Source organism: Lithobates pipiens, unplaced genomic scaffold, assembly GCF_037356315.1.
Source record: "Lithobates pipiens isolate NorthernLeopardFrog02 unplaced genomic scaffold, aLitPip1_a1.2 Scaffold_16, whole genome shotgun sequence".
Classification (NCBI taxonomy): Eukaryota; Metazoa; Chordata; class Amphibia; order Anura; family Ranidae; genus Lithobates; species Lithobates pipiens.
Genome location: NW_027507748.1, coordinates 427,385,420 through 427,399,733, shown reverse-complemented (window position 1 = coordinate 427,399,733; position 14,314 = coordinate 427,385,420). Strand labels below are relative to the sequence as shown.

Sequence of the window (14,314 nt, the reverse complement as noted above, 5' to 3'; positions counted from 1 at the left end):
GTCATAGTGTTTCTGGCCAGCATTTCCATCATAGCGTTCAGCTTCGGTGTTCAACCTCAGAGTTCACAGAAGGGTGTTGTTCACTTATGGCATACTCTGGTAGGTTTGTCTTTGTTGATTGTCATGTCTCATCGTATCTGTGTTCATGTTTGTACCTTGGTCAGTTAGCTAGGGCTCACACATCAGGATCTGTCATGCCTACAGATCCATACGGGCTGAGGTTTAGTTTATTAACTGATTGTTGTCCACAATCTTCTCGCCCATATACCATACGTCATACGATGCATGTTTCATTCACCACATCCATACGACTACCCACCACGGCCTGTGGGTACACTATCCCTGAGTTGTTTTATTAATTACCTGTCTCTGCACTGCAGGTTACTCGGGCTCGCTTACCACTCACACAAGGGTTGGGGGGGGGCGGTCCGTTGTCAGGTTCATTTACGCGCAATGGTCTTGACATTTCTGCTCATGTTTCATTCTTAGGTAGGCAGAGGGGCGTTGTTGTTCTCATGTCTGATTGTCTGTCATTTATCTAGTTTGTGTTTTGTAGGTTGGGCCATCTTGGCATCCAGACCGATATCGACCATGCTTGCACTCACTTCCTTCAGCCAGCCCTTGCTGGGGGGGCTAGCTAATTGGTGCTGATATCCGTTCACCTTCCTCGGTTCAGGATTCAGTCTTGGCTGGTAGGTCTCAGGCTGTAGCACATCCTGTTTGTATCCGGTGGGATCAGTGTCCTGTGTCTGGCATGGTGTCTCCATGTTGACGATGCTCATTGCCATGGCACCTACTCCATCACATCCATCAGGCAGACAGCTTTTCCTCTCCTATCACTGGTCTTTTTGGCACTCACCCTCTCACTTCCTCATACCAGGTATGGGTAGGCCAGGGGTTGAGGGGGCTTTTCACTGTGCTACTTCACTATTGTCCGTTGTAGGTATTTTCAGTCTGCTCAGCCATCTTTTTGCAGGGGTTCCTCGGGCCAGCCCTTGCTCCCTTTTCCCCACATATCCTCTCATTCACAAGCAGTTCATTCTCATGTCTGGGTTACCTTGGGCATCAGGCTCATCCTATCCTTCACGGGACGTTCAATTGGGTTTTGCATAGCTTGCAGGCTCTAAGGGGGTTCCTTCTCATCTCCAGGTCAGGAGTCGGTGGGTTCTACTGTCACAGCGGATACTTACCAGTTACTTACTGTTGCTATCCAGGCACACATCATTCTATGGGTTGGTGGATCTTTACCTTCCCTTTTCCACCTAAACTTGTGTCTTTTTGTCCTCTTTTCAGGCATACTGACCAGCCAGGCCATGGCACACCTCAGGCCTTGTTTCTTAAGTAATATTGCATTTCCCACTTGAAGACTCCTATATATATATGCATTCAGTAAAGCCTATATATATATATATATATATATATATATATATATATATATATATATAGTGCACTATATATACACAATACACTTCAGGCAGTGTACACAGTATACAATACAGTGTAGTGTGGTTTTGCAAAACAAAACATACATCATGTCTGAAAAGGCCACCAAGAAGAGACAGATGCTCACAGGCTACTAAAAAAGGGCTACAGTCAATAGTGGTGGTCGTGGACATGGTGCATCCTCTGCAGGTGGCCGTGAGGCACACTTGCCCTTTTTTTCTGCTGCTGGCCATGTTATTGAGCCACAACATGCAGAAGAGTTGGTGGAGTGGATAACAAAGCCGTCCTCATCCTCCTCATCCTCTGTTACCCAGGCTCAGAGTAGTTTGCCTTCCAACGCAGCTGCCAAAGCAGCCTATTTCACCAGCTCCTTGTCCACAGTCACTCCTTCCATAGCCCCACCATCATGCATGGAGGAATCCCCAGAATTATTCAACCACAGTGTCAGTTATATGCTGCTGGAGGATGCAGTGATTTTAACCCTTTCATGACTAAGGGCGCGTACACACGGGCGGATTGTCTGTCCAACTTAGTCCGCTGAACCGTGTTTCAGCGCACAATCCACGCGTGTGTGGGCTTCAGCGGACTTTTTCAGCGGACTGTCTGACGAACAAAGTCTTACGGAATTTCCGAAATTTTGTCCGTTCAAACTTGGTTTTGTCCGTCCAAACTTGGTTTCAGCGGACAGTCCGCTTGTGTGTAGGCAAGTTGGACGAACTAAGTATGGCGCATGCTCAGAAAGGATTTACACGGCCGAAGGTTGCATTGCAGTGTATAGGACGTCGTTTTTCTAGTCCCGTCGTACGTGCTGTACACGTCATCGCGCACGCTTTCAGCGGACTGTCTGCTCATCGTGTGTGGTCAAGTCCGCTCATGCAAATTTTGAACGGACTGTCTGTCGGATTGTCTGACGAACTTAGTTGGCCAGACAATCCGCCCGTGTGTACGCGGCCTAAGACTATTTTTGACATTTGGTGTTTACAAGTTAAAATCCGTATTTTTTTTTAGAAAATTACTTAGAACCCCCAAACATTATATATATTTTTTTCAGCAATGAATCTGTTGCAATATTTTATGTCACACGGTATTTGTGCAGTGGGGTTTTAAACGCAAATTTTTGAGAAAAGGGACACTTTTAGGGAATTTTAAAAAAACGAAACAGTAAAGTTAGCCCAATGTTTTTGTATAATGTGAAAGATGATGTTACGCCGAGTAAATGTATATCAAACATGTCACGCTTTATAATTGCACGCACTCGTGGAATGACGACAAACTACGGTACCTAAAAATCTCCATAGGTGAAGCTTTAATTTTTTTTACGGTTACCAGGTTGGAGATACAGAGGAGCTCTTGTACTAGAATTATTTCCCTTGCTCCGGTGATCGCGGCAATACCTCACATGTGTGATTTGAACACTGTTTACATATGCGCCACTTCCGTATGCGTTTTGTTTGCTGCGTGAGCTCGTGACGACGGGGGCGCTTTAAAAAAAATTCTTATTTATTTTAAAATTAATAATTTTTTTTTAAATTATCACTTTTATTGCTGTCATAAGGAATGTAAACATCCCTTGTGACAGTAATAGGTGGTGACAGGTACTCTTTATGGAGGGATCGGGGGTCTAAAATACCCCAAATCCCTCCTTTGCACTTCAAAGTATTCAGATCGCCATTTTTGGCGATTCTGAATACTGTATATCTTTTTAAAACCGGCGACATTGGCAGCCGAGTAAATGGGAAGTGACGTCATGACGTCGCTTCCGTGTTTACAATTAGGAGACTGGATTGAAGCCACTTAAGGCGTCAATCCATGAGGCATATCTCTATATGAGGCATATCACTATATTAAATGAGCCAATCAATGTACACATTATTATTATCAAAAGTCATACATACATATATACAGCAATAAATAGTAGATTGATATGATAATAGATTAATGGGTCTCAATTGATAGGTCTAAACATAACATAGTATTACATGATTAGTTCAATATAGAAACATTTTTTTTATATTAAAAACTGATAAATATCAATAAATAAAATCTAGACATTTCATGATAATACATAATTCAATATAGTATATATAATACTGGACCTTAAGTATGTAGACCAAGATTATATTAGTAGTAGGGTTTGGGCACAAAAAGTAATGGTGGATTGGCTAGAATATAATATGGTACAAATATATATACATGGATACTGTGATAACGCATTATAGGAAATCTCTACGCGTTTTGTGGTTAAAATACGACTAATCAGGAGCAGATGCAAGATTTTGGGGTATCTATAATGAAATAAAATTACCAAGTGAATATAGTAATAAAGAATATACAAATATGTAAGGGAGAGAGGAAACACAAAAGGTCCCAGACAATCTCACCTATCTGTAGTATATGGGTACGACTGTTGATGGCATCAAAAGGTAAAAGACATTATAGAAAGCGCTAATCCCGGGAGCTGAGATGGAGAACCCTGAGGCATGGCTAAGACACCAATGGCCACAGGTTTGTCTGTGGGGATCAACAAGTAAAAAATAATAAAGACAAATTCCATAGCTGAGAAACTAGGAAAAAACTCCCAACACTAAAGATATGCTGAAAGGAAGAGTGAACAAGTGAATAAAAGGAAAAAGTGATTAGGTAAAGGGAGGAAATTGAGTGATCATAAAATGTGAGACTAGGTGTCCACCATTGTATTCTTTTTATTTCAATAAATCGGGGATGGAGGTGTATGTATATAATTCATATTGCCTCATATAAAGTCCCACCTTTAGTTTTAGATTTAGCCTCTTATTTCCATGTTCCATGTTTGGCACACATCCTGAATTTGGTGGTGCAGTGGTTCTTGACCAGGTACCCAGGCACGCCAGAAAAGTCTGTGGTCATTTCCGCTGGTCATACAATGCCAGTGCTCAGCTGGCTGACATTTAAAGGGAATGCAACCTGACAACCAACCGCGTTGACATGCCACCAAGTGGAACGCAACTTTGTCAATTCTGCAGCGGCTGCACACACAGCAGAGAGCCATCAATGAGTACCTGGACAGGGTCAGGGGAGCATGACTTCTTTTCACCATGCCAATGGCTACTGATCAAGGATGCCTGCACTGTCCTGTCCCCATTTGAGGAGGCCACAAGGATGGTGAGCAGCAACAATTCATGCACCAGTGACACTCTCCCTCTAGTCTTCTTGCTGCAGCACATGCTTGTGGAATTATTGACAGGGCGCTTGAGGCAGAACAGCAGGAGGAAGAGGAAGACTTTCTTTCCTCTCAAGGTCCCCTTTATCCAGCTAGCATTCCTGCAGGCCCACTAAACACACAGGAAGAAGAGGGGAGGAGGATCGTGTCAGCATGGATGTAGAGGATAACACTCAGCAGTAGGCTTCATGGGATGGTTTTCAGTCCCCAGCAAGGAGTTGTACATGGCTGGGAGGAGGTCGTTATGGATAACGTGAGGACTCAGGATTTAATTCCTCTGCAAACTTACGCTGCATTGCCTCCTTGATTCTGCAAAGCCTGTGAACGGACCCTAGGGTTTTTGATATCAAGGCAAGGGATCGTTACTGGCTGGCAACACTTCTTGATCCACGTTACAAGGGTAAAGTTGCAGAACTCATCCTGCCTTCACATATGGAGCAGAGGATGAAACATCTTCAGGAGGCCTTGAAGAAAGATTTATGTAACACTTTTCCAGACTCTGGGAGGTTACCATTCCTTGGTGCCGGACAACGTGTATCTGAGGCTTTGTTCAGTCAGAGGAAGAGCGGTGGAGAAGGTGGCCGGCTGACCGATACCTTTAAATACATTTTCAGTCCTCAGCACCAAGGTCTGATTGGTTCAAGCAACCATCGCCAGCGTCTGCATTATATGGTGCAGGAATATCTAGGGACAAGAGCAGATTGGAGACCTTTCCAACAGAGCATCCACTGGGTTACTGGATCTTGAGAATGGACCTCTGTCCAGAACTTGCTCAATATGCAATTGAGCTACTGGCCTGTCCTGCATCCAGCATGCTTTCTGAACGCACATTCACTGCTGCTGGAGGGTTTGTAATGGATCAAAGAGTGTGCCTGTCCACAGGCTCCGTTGATAGGCTTGCATTCATAAAAATGAATCAGTCTTGGATCAGCTGCTATCAAGCACCTGATGCATATGTAACTATTTGAATTTCCTATAGATCTGGGATCCCTTGAAGACTGCCTATGCTGACCAATGACTATCCTATTCCTCCTCAATCTTGATGATGCTAGCTTCCAACAATATTTTTGGTTTAGGGCACCACCGCTACCACCACCACCACCCAAGGCCCAATTTTTCTGCCCCTGTTTAACAGGGGTATGTAATTACAATGTTTTATATAATATTTCACAGCAGGACCCATTCCTGCACCCAACCAGAGTATCTGTGAGGGGTTACAGTGTTGTGGCACCGCTACCACCACCCAAGGCCCAATTTTTCTGCTCCTGTTTAACAGGGGCATGTAATTAAAATTTTTGATAAATATTTCACAGCAGAGCCTGTTCCTGCACCCATCAAGAGTAACTCTGAGGGTTTACAGTGTTCTGGCACCATCAACACCTAAGGCTCAATTTTTCCGCAGAGTATATAGGGCATGCAATATAATACATGCACTGCTGTTCAGAGTATATACTGCCTGGGGGCCCCCTAAGACATTTTTTTTAAATGTTGGTGCGGGGCATCCACGCCATTTTTTGGGGTATTTTTGGCTCGGGGTTCCCCTTAATATTCATACTGGTAATGGACTGGGTGGGATTTTTTCAATGATTTTTATCTATATTGCCAGGATCCAACAATACATTACAGCCGAGCAGTTTTAAATAAAAAAATTTCCTTTTAGAAATGACATTTTGCTCTGGTACTGTTAAAAATATGGGAAAGATGTCCTACTTTGCAGGCAGACTAAGGAGACCCCCCAGGCACGATATTTAAAGGAATAATTCATTTTTATTCTGTCACTTTAACCATTATTAAAATCACTGCTCCTGAAAGAACCTTTTTTTTTGCATTGACACATGTCCCCTGGGGCAGGACCCGGGTCCCCAAACAGTTTTTATGGTAATAACTTGCATATAAGCCTTTAATATTAGCATTTTTGATTTTTCACATTCACGTCCAATAGACTTCAATGGTTTTCGCATGTTCGCACAAATTGTTTGCCTGTTCGCATGTAATGCTGCAAACAGTTGGTGTAGCCCCACGTTGGGTGCAAACGTTATAAGTTATAAGTGCGAAACATGTTAGCTATCCTGTCTGCTGTGGCATGTCATTTTGATCGTGTGTGTTTTTGAATAAAAGGCAAAGTGTTTTTTGTTTTTTTTGGGAGTGAGCTTGTCCAGATATATATCTTCCAATCATCACATTACGCATTGCCAGCACCTGTGGCTTCTCAACCAGTGAAGAGGTTCACTATTGTCTGACCTTCCTGAAGCAGTAATACTCTTTCCTTCAATGCTGCAAACGAACTAGGGGGTGTTCGGCTCATCCCTACACATCATTCACTTCTTGTCAGATGGGGAACAAACCAACAAAGGATGGATCTCTATATCTGGGAGCAGGGAGTCCAGGAGGGCAACAATTTTGCTGTCTGGCTAATCTTCCATTGGTGTTCCTTGGATTGCAGGATTGCAGGGGGTGTCATCTAGCAAAAGGTCATGGGGACTCTTCCTCCCGAAGGAGTATAGGATATGTAGATGTGCCGCAGGGCGCCTGCTCAACCCCAGAAGCTGTTTTTTAACTTGTCATGTAGATGCATCTCCATTAGCGGAATCACTCCTGGGCAGGTCAACTGGCCTGATTTCACAGCTGTGCTCCTCCTCCAGCATCCCCTTGAACAGTGGTACTCTGCAGACATGGCAGTGAGTCTGAGTAGAGAAGATGGATTGATGTCTTTTGCAGGTTTGGCAGAGAGCTCAGAACTCTTCCTGGGTAAACTCATAGGCTAGTAGGTATCTTTCCCTGGGGTGAATAGTAGCTGGTATTTGTTTCCATGATAGACGGTGGCTGGTAGCAATGCACGTAAATCATCTGAGCATTATTCTGAGTCTGGTTGCTATATTCGCCCCTTACCAGGATATCCGCCAGTAAAAATATGGATCCTCATGCAGGAGCTAATCAAGAAGCAGACACGTGTAGTTCACATGGAGTATTGCTGGACAAGCCTGGACAAGTTCTAACTAGCTAACTATTGTCATTTTCTCATTAGAAGTGTTCTTCAGGTGTATGCAGTAGGTGTAGCCCCACATTGAGTGCAAAAATGTAGAGGGTGTAGGTGGGTGGGTGGTTGCTTGTCACGTCCTTCATGTTTCCCTCCCCGTTGGTCACAAAGCAAGAGTCACATGAGAGGCCTACCCTGGGGTGGGTTCTTCTGGGCTACTTTAGGCACCTTGTACAGGGTCACTGTCTCACACATGTGGTACCTATGCTTGAACAAATGACTGAACTCTAATAAACTCTCTCAATGTTAATGTACATTACCATGGTCACTGATGCATTTAGGAGGGGCATGTAGAGCCCTTGACCTTTCCACCTGTCCAGCATGTGGATAATGGTATGGAGCTCTACCATCCACCTAGCACTGACTCCATGCGTGCACTTCACTTAACTCTTCCTTTCTGTACCTACCCTGTTTCCCCCAAAATAAGACCTAGCGTGATTGTCGACTCCTGCTGCAAGAAGCTATCCCACCTGTCAAATCCACATGCTTACAACAGGTTGCTAGAGAAACCTTTGTTACCTTGGGTAACCACTTGTGTCTTCTGACTGTATAAACTCTTGTACTGTTATCTTCATACCCAAATGTGTTTAGTGATCCGGGCAGAAGACTATATGCACCAGTTACTTGCATTATACCCCTTTAGTAACTTAAGACCATTTATTCAAATAAATGAATATGATAATATATACAGATAACATTCCAGAAAAAAAAAAGTTTAGACATTTTCCTAACATTCCTATTCCCTAATTCAAGCTTGTGGCTGCCCCAGAATTCCTGTAAAGAAAAGCATCTATCTCTGGCAAAGTCCATAATTGGCATATTTAACAGGGACTGCACATCCCAGTGACCCTCTTAGGCAATGGGAATTCTGACTTAGGTACATCACTGGCTCTCCAGACTCCAGCTGAACAGAATCATGAAAACCCCCAAGTATTTTCTAGGTACCTCCCCCTCTGGTCTATAACCCCCTGTTCCTTTTATATCACATGGAACCAGAGGGTTAGACCCAATGAAGCCCACCAAAAGAAAACCAGGGAACACTAATAATGCTCAACTTCCTGGCTAGGTTAGCCTTAACTATTACCTGCCTACACTGTGGTTTCACATCTTTCCACACTTTCATTTTGTTTACAAAGTTCTTCACACAGCTAGGTAAAGCCAAGGGACAGCCAGAGCTATTGTGTTCAGACCAACCTTCAATTGTAAATTTAGTGCAGAAGAAGATCCATGTCCAGTATAGCAGTGCCCTTTTTGCCATGTAGAATTTAGCCTGGACATTAGTTGAAAATGTACAGTCACAGATAGGTAACCAAGTACAAGAATAGGGTCTCCAAGATAACTAACCATAGTATGTGGTTCATTTACAAAATATGTCTTGTATATTTCACAAAAAGGTAGGGAGGCAACAGATCATTTATCAACCATCAAGATAGTGGCATAACCCCTGTTAGCAGAAGCAGTGGTAATATTTATAGTGCACAAACATTCTTCTGGAAAGGAGGCATCATTTATTCACACCAAAGATGGTGACTACTGGGACAGAAACTGCTAAGTGTTAGAAGTATAGCACACCTGAATAAGGGGTGCCATGGCAATAAGAAGATTGCCAAGACCCAAAAACTGAGCTGGAGCACACTGGCCGAGACCATACAGTGGTTTAACAGGACAGGTTACATCAGAACATGCCTCCCCATGGTTGACCAAAGAAGTTGAGTTCACGTGCTCAGTGTCATATCCAGAGGTTGTCCTTGGAAAATAGACATATGAGTGCTGCCAGCATTGCTGCAGAGGTTGAAGGGTTTGGCGGTCAGCCTGTCAGTGCTCAGACCATATGCCGCACACTGCATCAAATTGGTCTGCATGGCTGTCGTCCCAGAAGGAAGCCTCTTCTAAAGATGATGCGCAAAAAAGCCCACAAACAGTTTGCTGAAGACAAGCAGACTAAAGACATGGATTATTGGAATCATGTCCTGTGGTCTGATGAGACCAAGATACATTTATTTGGTTCAGATGGTGTGTGGCAGCAACCAGGTGAGGAGTACAAAGACAAGTGCGTCTTGCCTACAGTCAAGCATGGTGGTGGGAGAGTCATGGTCTGGGGCTGCATGCATGCTGCCGGCACTGGAGAGCTACAGTTTATTGAGGGAACCATGAATGCCAACATTTACCATGACATATAGAAGCAGAGTATGCCCCCCTCCCTTTGGAGACTGGAACACTGGGCAGTATTCCAAAATGATAATGACCCCAAACACACCTCCAAGATGGCCACTGCCTTGCTAAAGAAGCTCAGGGTAAAGGTGATGGACTGGCCAAGCATGTCTCCAGACATTAACCCTATTGAGCATCTGTGGGGCATCCTCACATGAAAGATGGAGGAGCGCAAGGTCTCTAACATCCACCAGCTCTGAGATGTCATCATGGAGGAGTTGAAGAGGTTGTGACAACCTGTGAAGCTCTGGTGAACTGCATGCCCAAGAGGGTTAAGGCAATGCTGGAAAATAATGGTGGCCACACAAAATATTGACACTTTAAGCACAATTTGGACATTTTTTATTTAGGGGTGTACTCACTTTTGTTGCCAGTGGTTTAGACATTAATAGCTGTGTGTTGATTTATTTTGAGGGGATAGCAAATTTACACTGTTATAGAAGCTGTACACTCATTTCATTACTTTACATTGTAGCAAATTGTAATTTCTTCAGTGTTGTCACATGAAAAGATATAATAAAATATTTACAAAAATGTGAGGGGTGTACTCACTTTTGTGAGATGCTGTATATATATTCCCTTTGAGGATGCCCCGCAGATGCTCAATAGGGTTTAGATCTAGAGACATGCTTGGCCAGTCCATCCCCTTTACCCTCAACTTCTTTAGCAAAGCAGGGGTCATCTTGGAGGTGTGTTTGGGGTTGTTATGTTAGAAAACTGCTCTGCGGCCCAGTCTCCGAAGGGAGGGGATCATGATCTGCTTCAGTATGTCACAGTACATGTTGGCATTCATGGTTCCCTAAATAAACTGTAGCTCCCCAGCAGCACTCATGCAGCCCCAGACTATGACACTCCCACCACCATGACTGTAGGCAAGACACACTTGTCTTTGTACTCCTTACCTGGTTGCCACCACACATGCTTGACACCATCTAAACCAAATATGTTTATCTTGGTCTCATCAGACAGCAGGACATGGTTCCAGTAATCCATGTCCTTAGTCTGCTTGGCTTTAGCAAACTGTTTGCAGGCTTTCTTGTGCATCATCTTTAGAAGAGGCTTCCTTCTGGGATGAAAGCCATGCAGACCAATTTGATGCAGTCTGCGGTGTATAGTCTGAGCACTGACAGGCTGATCCCCCACCCCTTCAACCTCTGCAGCAATGCTGGCAGCACTCATACGTCTATTTCCCAAAGACAACCTCTGGATTTGATGCTGAACACATGCACTCAACTTCTTTTGTTGACTACGGAGATGCCTGTTCTGAGTGGAACCTGTCCTGTTAAACTGCTGTATGATCTTGGCCACCATGCTGCAGCTCAGTTTCAGGGTCTTGGCAATCTTCTTATAGCCTAGACCATCTTTCTGTAGAGCAAAAATAATTTTTTTCAGATCCTCTGAGATTTATTTGCCATGAGGTGCCATATTGAACTTCCAGTGACCAGTTTGAGAGAGTGAGAGTGATAAAATCAAATTTAACACACCTGCTCCCCATTCACACCTGAGACCTTGTAACACTAACGAGTCACATTACACCATTGAGGGAAAATGGCTAATTGGGCCCAATTTGGACATTTTCACTTAGGGGTGTACTCACTTCTGTTGCCAGCGGTTTAGACATTAATACCTGTGTGTTGAGTTATTTTGAGGGGACAGCAAAATTACAATGTTATACAAGCTGTACACTCACTATTTTACATAGTAGCAAAGTGTAATTTCTTTAGTGTTGTCACATTAAAAGATATAATAAAATATTTACAAAAATGAGATACTGTATATACCTGCATATATATATATATATATATATATATATATATATATATATATATATATATAATTTTTTTTTTCTACAGGGAGATTGCCTTAACATTTGTTTCTCATAATTCATCTTTTACATAAGAGGCTGGAAGATTTTTAAACCCAGGTGTGGTATTAATTTGGCAGAGTAACAGTATAACCTTTTCCCACCACACTTCCCATCCTTATTCCCCAGTCACATCAGGTATGGTCTGAGTTCCAGTTTGATCGCCACATGCTTTTTTGTCACTTGAATTCTGTACAAATTAATACTAATTCCTATCAAATATTAAAATGTAGAGTGCAGCTGATGTTCTATATTTAAAAAAACTGTTATGTTAATTATAGGAAGCTAGAATCTGAATAATTTTTAAAAATACACTGTAAAATATTAAACACAGAGATAATTGTTAAATGAAACCCAGTAGGAGAGAAGCTAGTTATTCAATGTTGCTGTCATAATGATCCTTTCTCTTAAATATTTTGTAAATATACAGAACTGAAGTATGGGGCAATAAAAGTGTAGTTAAGTCCAAAAGATATTTTGAAAGTCAAACCCAAAATCCTAACATCATTAAAATTGATTAAAGTATTTACATTTGTAAAATATTTTTTTTACTCTTCAGGGATTTAGCAAAAGAAGACTAATTGAACTCCTTCGTGACCAGAGGTTGTTTATACCTAGATGCCCAGACCAAAATTTAGCAGTATTATTTTGTGCTGTTTAACTTTTTTAAGAGCACATACCGCTTTTAACTGATACACTATTTTAATAAAAATGCTGATGTGGCTGAGAGCTTTTATGTTTCAATGAAGCCTATAACTTGCATGTGATTATTATTCCATAGCTGACATAGTGAACCCATGGTCAAGAACCAGTTCCATTGGTTCCTGATATTTAATGAGGGCACAGGCTGTCAGTAATAGCTGGGACTGACAGCCAACAGCCACACAAAGTGTTAGCTGCTTTCAGTCAAAGATAGGATGTTTATAAACATATCTTCAGCAAGGGGCAGCATGCTAAGTAATGTTTATTTTTTCAGATTCTGGGCAGGAAATGGTTAAAATACATATTTCTATGAAACTGTACTGAAATAGCACACTTTTTTAAATTGGTAAATACACCTATATACCTATATGATATTTGTACATGCACAAAACAATGTTAAAACAGATAAAAATAAATGTATATTAATAAGTCACATTGTACATTAAGTGGGCTTTGCAGAAAAATGTGAAGTAAACTATTTAATATCATAAGATTTCTCAGTAATTATAGGTCATATGCTTCTTTTGTTGCACTTACTATTTTGAAGCTGTTTTTCTCTAGATTGCAAGTTGGAAAGAACTTGATTATAGTGGTTGAGAAAAGCTGCTACATCTGCGTCCAAAAACATTGGCCCTTGTTCCTTTTCTTTTAATTTTGTTCCCTGGACTTGCAAGGATCCAATTTCAGGCTTGAGAGCTAGAAAACGAGCAACTTCATCCTGTTTCCCAAATCATAAAACAATATCAAAATGTGCTTAGATGACTTTACGTTACAACATTTTTTTCTGAAAATATATTGGTTTAAGAAGATATGCTCTTTGATAGTTGGTACATTTACTCAAAACAAGCATACAGCACAAAATATATATGTATATATATATATATATATATATATATATATATATATATATATATATATATATATATATGTATATATATGTATGTATGTATGTATGTATATATATATATATATATATATATATATATATATATATATATATACATACGTAACAAGATAACCTTATCATTTCCTGTTTTACAGTTATGGTTTCCCGTGTCACATGGAAGTACAAAAGGGACATAACCTGTGCAAAACTGAACTGGGAAATAGGGGTGGTCAATTTATTTACATGCATAGTTTTTAAACAGATGTTTTCTATCTCCCTCTCCCAGTACTCAGATTAGGACTGGGGTAGTACTGTAATCTAATGAGACTTCACTGCATTGCCCTGTGCAATCCATCTAGCACTGAAAGCTTCCCAAACTTCAAACATCACCGCAGAGCTGCTCTGTCAATGTTCAAGGACAGTTGGTGGTTGATCAGCCTGTTGTGTGCAGCTGCAGGGAGGTGTAAGGGAGACCAGGGCCTGGTAATGCTGTCCTGCAGTGGTGTTTGATCGCAACATTTGCTGAACAGTGCTATAAACTCTTTAGAAGATAATCCCCATATATGCATTTAGCTTTTTTTTTCCTCAAATAAGTTGATTGAGTATGGAACTGCCAATGTTGGTTGAATAGACAATTGTTTGATAAATGGATGTCTGGATTTCAGATGTTTATATTGTGTCCCTAAAATAGTAATGATGAGCTCAATGTTTTAGAATGCTGATATCAGCTCCTCACCAAATGTATTTTCTTGCCCCTCGGTATAACTTCCTAACTGAATATATGAATGACTTTATGATTTTCTAGCATTCTGATTCTGACTTTCAATTTTTAGTGCAACCACCAAACTAATGGATTTTAGCACTCCCAAATATAGCACCATTTAAATGAGAAAATCAGGTTGTGACTAGAAGTAATGATGAAGATAACTAACCCTATGCTTCACAGTGGATTTAAACTCATTCAAAAAGTAT

At 41.5% G+C, this 14,314-nt stretch overlaps 1 protein-coding gene across 5 annotated transcripts in view; it reads right to left on the bottom strand.

Annotated features, from left to right (window-relative positions):
• Nucleotides 1-14,314, bottom strand: part of DMD (dystrophin) — a 3,436,004-nt gene that overhangs the window by 2,005,347 nt on the left and 1,416,343 nt on the right. For all 5 annotated transcript variants that reach the window (XM_077482558.1, XM_077482560.1, XM_077482557.1 and 2 more), the window contains one exon: nucleotides 12,994-13,174. In XM_077482558.1, coding sequence (XP_077338684.1) covers nucleotides 12,994-13,174 — 181 coding nt within the window. The remainder of the gene's footprint in view (nucleotides 1-12,993; nucleotides 13,175-14,314) is intronic.